At 29.7% G+C, this 12,204-nt stretch overlaps 2 protein-coding genes across 2 annotated transcripts; both read left to right on the forward strand.

Moving 5' to 3' along the window:
• The first annotated feature begins 4,719 nt into the window (after positions 1-4,719).
• LOC106316295 (galactinol synthase 4) lies at positions 4,720-6,461 on the forward strand. The gene is made up of 4 exons (XM_013754174.1): positions 4,720-5,187; positions 5,308-5,631; positions 5,737-5,871; positions 5,967-6,461. Exons 1-4 carry the CDS (start codon positions 4,861-4,863, stop codon positions 6,183-6,185), a joined length of 1,005 nt encoding a protein of 334 aa, XP_013609628.1. The 5' UTR covers positions 4,720-4,860; the 3' UTR covers positions 6,186-6,461.
• A 3,257-nt stretch (positions 6,462-9,718) lies between these two features.
• On the forward strand, positions 9,719-11,094 carry LOC106316905 (galactinol synthase 4-like). Its single transcript, XM_013754772.1, has 4 exons — positions 9,719-10,061; positions 10,154-10,474; positions 10,632-10,766; positions 10,851-11,094. The coding sequence occupies exons 1-4, from the start codon at positions 9,744-9,746 to the stop codon at positions 10,968-10,970; spliced, it is 894 nt and encodes a 297-aa protein (XP_013610226.1). The 5' UTR covers positions 9,719-9,743; the 3' UTR covers positions 10,971-11,094.
• The last annotated feature ends 1,110 nt before the right edge of the window (positions 11,095-12,204 follow it).

Genomic DNA, 12,204 nt, shown 5'->3' on the forward strand with positions numbered 1-12,204 from the left:
TATATATATATATATATATATATATATATATATATATATATTGAATTATACAGAGGTATCCTGCCCACAGAAATGATCCAGACTAGTCAATTGATCGCAATATATAATTTGCTTCTGGAAAAATATTACAAAAAGAGAGTATTTTAAAATTTGAACGTGATGTAAGCCAAGATTAAAATTTAAAACTGTTTTTATTTCTGTTGATAGTATATAAAATTATACTTTTTCTGTCGGCTATAAAAGTTAAACATGATCTGATCTAAGAAGAAATACGTGTCAGGCGTCGATAAGTTCCGGGTCATAAAAATAAAATAATATAGTAGTCTAATAAACCTACCAATCTGAAATTAGCATTAAACTGCATTATAGCTGTGGAATTTTTGGCACATTGTTTTCTTTTGCTAATGTAACGACAAAAGTTCATCTGATAAAGGCTCACTGGCTCAGATGGTGGTGGAAGCAGTTAAAGACCGAAAGTTTGGTCGTCTTTCAGGGCTTAGTAAGTGTAATCGTACTTTGGAGTGGAGAGTTTCATTGGAACTAACTTCAGCAAACAGAGAAGCCTATATTGTGGTCTAAACTGTCTAAAGAAAATAGAGTTCAATCTTATGTTGCCTTTGGCTATCCTGTTTGAGAATGAGAAAATTGTAGCCTGTTTCTGATGATATTAGAGCTATACATGGAAAGTCTTTAAGTTGTTGACTGATAGACCAAACATCTTTTAAAAAATAGACATAACCGTAAAACTTCAGCAAAAGACGTTTATGTTCCTTCAAAAAAAATGAAAAAGTCGAGTGAATTTCATCTATAAAAACATCTCCTCACACCCTGGATGATAATTATACATACCATCTATTGCTACTTGAGCATAAAAGAGCCATTCATAAGAATCACATATATGAAAGGCCACAAAGACTCTCAATACTTGTGCATCAATGTATAATTTTCATTCCTAAAAGAAAATCACGTTACAAGATCCATGAAGTCCAAAGCCCTTTGTCAAAAAAAAAAAGATCCATGGAGTCCAGTTACAAAAAAAAAAAAAAAAAAACATTATTAACTTAAAAAAAAAAAAAAAAAAAATCCATGAAGTCTTTTTAATTCAGCGGTTCATCAAAAGTTCACTAATAATTCTACATAAAAAGTCTCGAGTTTGAATTATAAAAATACAGTTTACTATATATTAATGAAAGAGAGTTTTCATATAACACTCAAGTGTAGTGTAAGTAAAATGATTAGATATGATTTTTTTATAAGATATGAAGAATTGTCGCTTGTAAAATTGTTATGACAATACTTTCATAATTTTTAATAAGATAATAAATCAGTTGTTGGAGAGCAATTATAATCATTCGAATAGAGCTCATCGAATAACATAACTCGGCATTTTTCTCTTCATCAGTCTAATTCGGTCCAGGTCGGCCAACTAAAGTCGGTCGAGCTAAATTAAGGTCGGCGTAAGATTAGACCAATTTGAAAAAAAAGAAAGAAAGAAGACATGTATATAAAGGAAGAGCCTAAAGCCAAAACAGATATTCACAAACATACGCAATTTGGCACAAGAGTTAGAGTTTACATTATTCTCGTCAGTTTAATCTAATCTCCATAAAAGTCTAATAGTTCTCTTGTAATCGTCTCAATGATCATCAATAAACATCTTTCAAAACCCACCATCGAGTTCGTGTATACTTCTAGTACGTGCTGAGTTCATATTAAACATCAGTGTTACAAAATAATAGTTTATGTTTTTGTGTAATCTCGTATTTTTACATGTTATATGGGTGTTTAATTCAGATTTTGGTTCATTTTATTTAGTATTTCGATTTATAAAAATGAGATACCACAATAAAACATATATACTTTAGTTGATACATACTTTTCAATTTTTGATACCATAATTATATTTGTTTTTAATAACACTTTGTGAAATTTTTGTTTATTTGATTATGAATCAGATTTATTAACAAACATAAAAATATTTTAGTAAAAATATTTTTCATATTTATTTAACTATTAAAAATAATTAGTAAAATAAAAAATAAATAATGATAATTTCCATAAAATAAAAATAAGAAAAAAATAGTAATATCATATTATTATTAAATAACTAAAATTTAGCACAACTATCTGTCAACAATAAATATTTTATTTAATTTGATGAAAATAGAAAGATAATTACACCAATTTATAACTTAATTAGAGATCTTTATTTTTTACCTTTTTTCTTTGTTTCCGAGTGATTGGTGTTTCGTTAGCTTAATCAAAAACTTGTGTAATTTTTGATTTAATCAATATTTTTTTAGAAAGAAATAAAACTTAAAACATTTTATTAATATCCGTTTTTAATATCAAGATCATGTTAATAAAATAAATTATATATATGATCACTTTCATCATATAATATAAATAGAATTATATCTATACTATTATTTTAATTAATTAATTTTTTAGTTTATTCAGTTTTATCAGTTTATAAACTGTACCATATATATATATATATATATTGTGTTTTTGTAAAAGTAATATTTATTTGATTTGTTCAGTATTATCAAATCCAAACTATTTTTCTGTTTTTGATTAGTTCACTTTTATCAGATTGAGCATGATCATCACAAATAACATATGTTGAGGAGGATTAGTTTTTAACAATTCGAAGGTCTAAAATATACTCCGTGTGACACACACATGCCACTTCTTTGGAGGCTGTAACGACCTTCCACGAGGAATTCATAGTCTTGTTCCAATCTTATTATATTACTACTCACTTTTGAATCTACCTTTTCGTTAAATTTTTCTTTTTACATTTACGAAAATGAATTTCCAAAATGATTTATAATATTTAAATTCAACTGCTTAGTTTTCTCTTTAAAAAGAAAATTCTTTTGAATTTGTAGTAAACTATATTTTAGCTTTCATCTCTCCTAGTGACGTCAACCGATGATAAAATGAAATAAAATACAAGATAAATTTTCATTTTCAAATTCACTGGAAAATATATTGGGCAATTCCCATAGACTATTTTCGAGTTTTGGTCACAAAAATATACTACAAGGAGGAAAATGACCAAAATGTTTCATTTAATAGGTAAAATGACACTAATACCCTAGATATATAAAAAATAATATGTTTTCAAATTCAAATTTTTTTATAAAATTTTTTTTTGAAGTTTTTATTTTGAATTTTTTTATTTATTTATTTTTTCAAATTTTCTTTATGTAATTTGAAAATACTTTTTGAAACTATTTTTCAAATTTTTATTTTCAAAATTTTAATATTTATTTTTTATTTTATAAAATTTTAAACCTCAATCCCAAATCCCCCGTCCTTAACTCTAAACCCTAAAGCTTGAATTAGTAACTCCAAGGGTATAAATGTATATTTACCTCTTTAATGAAACATTTTGGTCATTTTGATCCTCAGAGTCTATATTTGTGACAAAAACTTTTTTAGTGGTATCATAGGGTATTTCTCAAATATATTTCCTATATATGAAAAGAGAAACATTACAACATTTGAAATAACCATGTATCATCACCATAATGATTTTTAGTATCTCTAGAGAAAAAAAGTTTGTCCATCTAAATATATGATAAGTTTTTTATTAAACTAACCATAAATTAATTATTAATATTTTTCATTCTTTTCATAAATAAAAATTACGAAATTACCTAATATGTCTAAAGTATATATGAAAATTAATGATTTTGAATAATAAAGATTTGATAAATTAGTGTATCTTCTATCATTTTTCAATTTTAACTCATTAAAATAAACTAAACAACCACATTAACCATATAATATAAATTTAGATTTTCCATATATGTTATATTTTGAATTTTGAAAAGCGACTATAAATTACTAAAATTGTTAAAAGTTTTACATAAAAATTTGCATGAATAATGGTTCAAAATGTTTGTTATGACAAGATAAAAATGATTACAAAATCATATAAGTATGAAAACTCATTTAATAAATAAGATTATATATATATATATATATATATATGTTAATATCGTTTAAATTAACTACATACCATATAAAATAAATAAATATTTTAATTTTGAAATTTTTTTTGAACAATTTTTTTTTTGATAAAAGCTTTGAACAAATATTGACAATTTAATAGTTAAATTTTAAATTTGCATTGATTATTTTTATAAAATTATAAATTACAAAAACTATCAAACATCACACAGTGAAATTTTTTGCTATCAGTGATTCAAATTTTTTTATTATAAAAAGATACAAATGATCAAAAAATGAGTAAAAAATATTATTTAGTAAATATCAATATTAAACATATAGTATTTATCTATGTTAATATCATTTAAATTTAATTATATACCATATAAAATAAAAAGTGTTTGTTTGGATTAAAAATTTTTATTTATGTGTTCACATCAATTTAATAATATACGTAATAGTTACTGAATTTATAATATTTAATATATATTTATTATTTCATAATATGTAAAATAAGAAATATATAATACGTAAAAATAATTTATATATAATGTTCATTTCGCGCAAGGCGCGAATTGCGCGGATCATAACCTAGTTTCTATAGTATACCTGAAAGTTGAATTCAGTTTCATTATATAAAACTTGTATTACATAGAAGCAAAATAAGTAAATTATTAGTTAATTTGTTCGGATTTACCCTTCGTGCTACGTCTATTTAACCAAACGTTGTGGTAGCCTTCATGGAAACTACTCACAAGCCAAAACTCAAAGTTACTAACTTAAACTTGGCATATCCTTTAGAAAACAAAACTACTATTTTCCTTAACTTCTCAAACACCCAAGAAAACATTTTCAGTTATATCCTAAAACCCACCCCAAAACCCTTTTTTCCTCAAAATGGCCCCAGAGATTTCCGTAAACACGCTCAGTATATCCGAGAAGGTACATCAAGCACCTTCAAAGAGAGCTTACGTGACGTTTTTGGCAGGTGATGGGGACTACGTGAAGGGAGTCGTGGGATTAGCAAAGGGTTTGCGTAAGGTCAAAAGTGCTTACCCTCTTGTTGTTGCTATGTTACCTGATGTGCCTGAGGAACATAGGGAGATCTTGAGGTCTCAAGGCTGTGTCCTGCGTGAGATTGATCCTGTTCATCCTCCAGACAACCAAGTTGAGTTTGCTATGGCGTATTATGTTCTCAACTACTCAAAGTTGCGTATTTGGAATGTAAGTATTTCGATTCTTAACAAAAAATCTAGTTCATCAAGATATATGTTATAGTTTTTTTTTTAAAGAAAAAAAAAGATAAGTTATTGTTGAATATCTATGCGGTTTTACTTGTTGCAGTTTGAAGAGTACAGCAAGATTATGTATCTGGATGCAGATATTCAAGTCTTTGACAATATCGATAACCTCTTTGATTTGCCTGATGGGTATTTCCATGCCGTGATGGATTGTTTCTGTGAGAAAACATGGAGCCACTCGCCGCAGTATTCCATTGGGTATTGTCAACAGTGCCCGGAGAAGGTCACGTGGCCGGAAGATATGGAATCTCCACCACCTCCTCTGTATTTCAACGCTGGTATGTTTGTGTTTGAGCCTAGCCCCTTGACTTACGAGAGCCTCCTTCAAACCCTAGAGACCACACCACCTTCACCTTTTGCAGAACAAGTGAGTTACATTAAGTTTAATAATTGATTATATATCTGATTATACTTAAGACCTGGTTTTGTTAATTTTGGTATTTGGTATATTTTTGTAACTTTGCTTTGGCAGGATTTTCTCAATATGTTTTTTGAGAAAGTGTACAAACCGATCCCTCTGGTTTACAATCTTGTTCTTGCTATGCTTTGGCGTCACCCTGAGAACGTGGAGCTGGAGAAAGTCAGGGTTGTCCACTACTGTGCAGCTGTAAGTAGTGACCCCTTTGCTTTACAAACCGGAGCCGGTTTTTTGGCTTGTTGCTGAATTTTGATTCCTTTTACTATTGATGATGAAATTGATAGGGATCCAAGCCATGGAGGTACACAGGAGAAGAAGCTAACATGGACAGAGAAGACATCAAGATGTTAGTTGATAAATGGTGGGATGTATATAACGATGAATCACTCGATTTCAAGTCGAAAATCCCTGTAGATATGGAAGAGACCGTTACAAAATCTACCATCCTAGCTTCGGTACTCGAACCGGAAATGACCTACATTCCTGCACCTTCCGCTGCTTGAGATGGTCTAGAAATAAAGTGCAAAAAGACTTGGCATGTTCCTCTATCTATTTTCTTTTGATATATATGTATACATAGTTTGAAATAGTATAAGCAGAAATAGAAACCCTTGCGCGTTGAAATTACAGTTCTCAGGTTCCCTTTCTCGACCCGAGACGTTATGAAATAGTATATGCTAGTGTGTAAGGTGTTAACCTATAAGGAATTGGAGTATTTGTATTGCTGTATCTATGTGAAGCTTTGCTAAAGATATATTTACTATTGGTGTTCTAATTTCTATATTGGTTAAGGTGTCCTATTGATTATCCCTCCATCATATTCTGTAAGCATGATTGAAAACAAACAGAACAGTAAGTGATGCAAAAGTGTGTTCTTGGCCTTGGACAATCTGAGATTGATTTTCTTAAAAAATAATATGGAAGGTTTCTGTAGACAAGTCTGCACTTAGCCCGACGATTCATCTCGGCCCGTGGTGGAAACATCTTTAAGAAATAAGAGATGCAATTCTAGGAGATATTGCAAAACCAAAAGATTAAACGAGTTTATCGTCCGATCCAACTTTAAGAACATTGTTGAAAGCTTCATCGACATCTTTAATATGGATACTAAATTCTGACTCGAGTCTATCTACTATAATTCGAAAAGTGATTATATTGATTTGTTATTTTATCCAAGATTTTAAGTTGATTCATTTGTTTTAATAAACAACTTTAATATATACTTAAGATTTTTCCGGATTTTTTTCCATATGTTTAAATTAAATTTAGATTATTTTAGAATTTATACGTAACATCCCGAGTTGTGATATTGAAAAGCTTAAGATAATTAATTTGGCTACCTATGTCACCAAAGTTGACTTACCTTTTCTGTCACACATCCGTTTAGAATTCCAGAGTTAAGCGTGTTTGAGCTGGAGTAGTGAAAGGATGGGTGACCTATCGGAAAGCGATTCGCGTATCATGCGAGTGAGGCCAAAACACGGAGAAAGGTCGGGTGGTGATTGCATAGTCAATAAACAATGATTTCGAGCTTTGGAAAAATTAACGGACCGACCGTCGGATGGGATGGGGCTAACGGGCCAAGAGAGCGGGCGTGGATGGCCCATTAGCCGTGTACGGGTCGGAGCGTTACAAGTGGTATCAGAGCAGGTTAGCCATCTTAGTTCTGACCCGAGAGACGTCTTGAGACCTGTCGTAGAGCGCAACGAGGACGTTGCGTTCTTTGAGAGAGGGTGAATTGTAACATCCTGAGTTGTGATATATGGAAAAGGCTTAAGAGAATCGATTTGGCTACCTATGTCACCAAAGTTGAGTTACCTTTTCCGTCACACATCCGTTTAAAACTCCAGAGTTAAGCGTGCTTGGGTTGGAGTAGTGAAAGGGTGGGTAACCTATCGGGAAGTGATTCGCGATACCGTGCGAGTGAGGCCAAAACACGGGGAAAGGTCGGGTGGTGATTGCAGGATCAGTAAACAATGATTTCGAGCTTTGGAAAAATTAACGGACCAACCGTCGAATGGGATGGGGCTCACGGGCTGAGAGAGTGGGCGTGGGTGGTCCATTAGCAGTGGACGGGTCGAAGCGTTACATTATATTTGAGTATAAATATTTTATACTTAGACTGATTATGATATCTAAATCTTCGTCAAAGCCTTAATTGTATTTATGAATTTCCTTTTTCAGAGTTTATAGTTACACCTATTATCCATAATAATTAAAAAAATAGTTTTATTTAACTAAAATTTTATAAATTAAAAGTGATAGATTATATATGCCTAGTAAAAATTGAATTTTTTAGTTATAATGGCGAGATATTGTATTCTTTAGACTCATATTTTTTATTGGTAAGATAATTCGGTGACATAAAAGAGAAAAATCTTTCTTTTAAAAATGATAGATAAAAAATTAAACTATTTAATATTTACTAAAGTAAACATAAGATGAACAAAACTATAAAACTATTGCAATAATTTGATAATACTTGTTAATAATAATTATCTCTGAATATAATGAAAATATTTATTAAATAATCATTAAAAATGTTTAAAAACTAACAATTCAAAAAGTTTTTTATTAAAAATAATGACTCAACCTAAATCATGGAATATGAGAAATAAGCTTCTAAAAAAAATAAAATATATGTAAATAAACAAAACAACCTAAAATCATAGAGAACATGACAAGTAAGCAAAATTAAAATTACCACATAAAACAATTAAAAAATAAATAAAATAAATAAAATTACCAATTAAAATTATAAAGAACATGAAAAATAAATAAATAACCTATATTATGGAGAATATGACAAATAAGCAAAACTAAAATCATTAAAACATACAAATAAACAAATTACCTAAAATTATGGAAAATATGACAAATAAGCAATAACCAATGACAAATAAGCAAAATCACCTATTATTGTGGAGAAGTTGACAAGAAATCAAAATCACTTCATAAATAATAGTATAGATTATTCATTAAGGATAATAGAGACTTTTCACAAATAATAATCTAATATTATTTAAAACTAAAATTTGATATTTTTGTAAACCGAATCATTTGAAAATGAATTTCCTTTTTTTTTTTGAATATAGAAAAATGAGTTGTTCACCTCTTTGCCGGGAACTTTTGCATTTGTTAAATAGTCTCTCCGAAGGCGGATCGAAACCGAGCAGCAAAAGGTTATTAACAATCCCTTTACCATTGCATTTCACTAAATCCCTACAGATTATTCAAACAAACCAAAAGTATACATCAGATTAAATTTTTCCCTAATTATGACTCCAAAAATCATGGTTCCCATTGCATCATGTCTTGATTATGGGTCACTGGCCCAATGATTCGGTATCGGAAATCGTCTAGGCAAGAAAAGAAAACTGACGTCCTACTCTTTATGTAGGAGGAATTATTTTATGGATTAATTATCTTCAACATAACTTTTGTTATTTTATTAATATATAACAAATGAATTCTCCCCCAAATTTTATTATTACAAACTTAATACTGTTTTACGCTTTGATTTTTGCGGTTAATGTACTTCGAAGTGCATATGTAAAATCATCTATATTAATATATATTTCCTGTAAATATTGATATGAAATTTTAAAGTGCAATATTGCATTATAATATATAAAGTAAATATGGTCAACTGTTAAAACTAGAAATATATATTTTTTTTTTGGTAATATTTTTTTTCTTAAGAATATGCTAACAAAAAAAGGTATGTACAAATACATTTCAAAAATTTCTTACATTGTACATTCTTAGAATAAGCAAAAAAGGTATGGAAAAAATTACAATAAGGACCAACGTCAAAAAAAGGTATGTACAAATACATTTCAAAAATTTCTTTTCATGATATATGAATGACATATGGACCAATAAGGTGTCACCACAGTTTTACATTTCTATATGTGACTTAATTGGTGCTAACTTTCATCAGTAACATAAGTGTATATAATTCAGAGGCCAACGTCACAAGTTGGCACAGACAAGCTTCATCTGAAAACAGACTCCTATTTTAAATACTTCCAAACCCAACCTAACATTCCTTGTTCCAAATGGCCCCATCCATTCCCATGGATCCAGTCATTTTAAAGCAAAATGCCCATCAACAAAGAGCCTATATGACATTCCTGGCAGGTAATGGAGAGTATGTGAAGGGTGTAGTGGGTCTAGCAAAGGGTTTGCGTAAGGTTAAAAGTGCTTACCCTCTCGTTGTTGCTGTGATGCCTGATGTGCCTGAGGAACATAAAGAGATCTTGAGGTCTCAAGCCTGTATAATGCGTGAGATCGAGCCTGTATATCCTCCGGACGACCAGGTCTCTTATGCAAGGGACTATTACATTATTAACTACTCGAAGCTTCGTATTTGGAACGTAAGCATGTCTAAAGCATTACAAACTGAAAACCAGAGCACTTTTTTTATATATGTTGAACTCTAAGTTTCTGATTTACTTTAAACTTGTAGTTTATAGAGTACAACAAGGTAGTGTTCCTTGACGCGGATATTCAAGTCTATGACAATATAGACGAGCTCTTTGATTTGCCAGATGGTTACTTGCATGGCGTTATAGGCTGTTTCTGTGAGAAAACATGGAGCCACACGCCCCAATACAAAATTGGATACTGCCAGCAGTGCCCGGAAAAGGTGAAGTGGCCGGTCGAGATGGAATCTCCTCCTCCACTGTACTACAACGCTGGAATGTTTGTGTTTGAGCCTAACCTCTCTACATATGAGAGCCTCCTCCAGACTCTCAAGGTCACACCACCTTCAGAATTTGCAGAACAAGTGAGTTATATGATACAATTAAAAATCAGATTAAAATGATGCAAACATGTTTTCGTAAATGTTAAAATCATACTCGGTTATTGAGAAAATAAAAGATATGAAATATTATTTTCCACTGATTTGAATGATGATGAATTGGTACGTGGGATTTTGGCAGGATTTTCTCAATGTGTTCTTCGAGAAAGTTTTTAAACCGATTCCATTGGTTTACAACCTGATTATGTCTGTACTTTGGCGCCACCCGGAGAATGTGGAGCTGGAGAATGTCAAAGTTATTCATTACTGTGCACCTGTAAGTACTCTCTATTGCTTACATACATGCCTTGATTCTGAAACTTTCATCCTTTTTATAAGTATTACTGGTGAATAATGGTAGGGATCCAAGCCATGGAAGTTCACTGGAGAAGAAGCTTACATGGACAGAGAAGATGTCAAAATGTTGGTCAAGAGATGGTGGGATATTTATAACGACGAATCCCTCGATTTCAAATCGTAAATACCTGGTGAAGATGCGGAAGCCCTTTTGAAATATTTTGGCGTGGCATAAAGCCAAATTAATTTTACAATTACTGTTTTGGTGTGTTTGATTTCTATGCTTTAAGTTATATGTTTTCTTTGATTGTGTGGTGAGAATAAATTTGTCAAACTATAATAATTCATGGCATTTTTGCTAAAATATAACAAAAAAACAAATATATCGTCTTTTTATCATAGATTTTTGGTCGATATCTGGACTTTTAATATTTTTAGATTATTTGAAACATTAATAAAAATATTTAATAAACCAAAAAATAAAAAAATGTAAATGATGAATGTAACATACAATCACACATATAAAACATATTTTGTTGTCTGATTCTTGGTAAAATAGAATTTTGTTATTGTTCTACAAATACCGTCTAGTAGAATGTTATTTAGCTAATTACATAGTTATCTGCAACACTTTAAATACGTAATTTACCTATTATGCAATCAACTATACAAACGTGGAGTGTTCATATGTTTACAAATTACAAGTCTAGAAATCAATTAGTATCATAAGTAGAGTGTTATATATACAAAAATAAATTTATTGATTTATAAATTATGAGAACAACAATTTTAAAATGTATATGAACTTCTTTTTTTAATATCAAAAACGTATATGTCCAACTATCTATACTATTATTTATGAAGTGATTTAGCTTATTTGTCATGATTTCCATGATTTTAGGTAATTTTGCTTATTTTTCATGTTTTAATTAGGTTTAAGCTGAATCATTAATTTATTAATAATTTTTAGCTGAGTCATTAATTTATTAATTTAAATAATATAACTATTTCAAGATTTTTAATTATATATATATATATATATATAAATTGTAATTTTGACGAGTTATGATCAATTCTTATTATTCTGTTTTAAAATCATATTTGTTACTGGATGTGGAACATAATCTATCTTTTAATATAGTTTATAGCTTAATGTTAGTATAAATAATGTGTAAGTGATATTTATCTTAATCTATGTCATATTATAGTTATAGTAGTATGTAAATCCTAATACATAGAATTATGATGCCGACTTTATCTTAGTATCCATCTTAATAATCTATTATTATAGTTTGCCGACTCTATGCTATGATTGTGTATATTCTCATCATACGTTTGATGATAAATGCACATAAAACTTTTCAAAACTTCATCTTTAAATAATATGAAACACTTCAAACGTTGTCTTTTTGAAAAAG

The sequence above is a fragment of the Brassica oleracea genome, chromosome C9, assembly GCF_000695525.1.
Source record: "Brassica oleracea var. oleracea cultivar TO1000 chromosome C9, BOL, whole genome shotgun sequence".
NCBI classification, from domain to species: Eukaryota; Viridiplantae; Streptophyta; class Magnoliopsida; order Brassicales; family Brassicaceae; genus Brassica; species Brassica oleracea.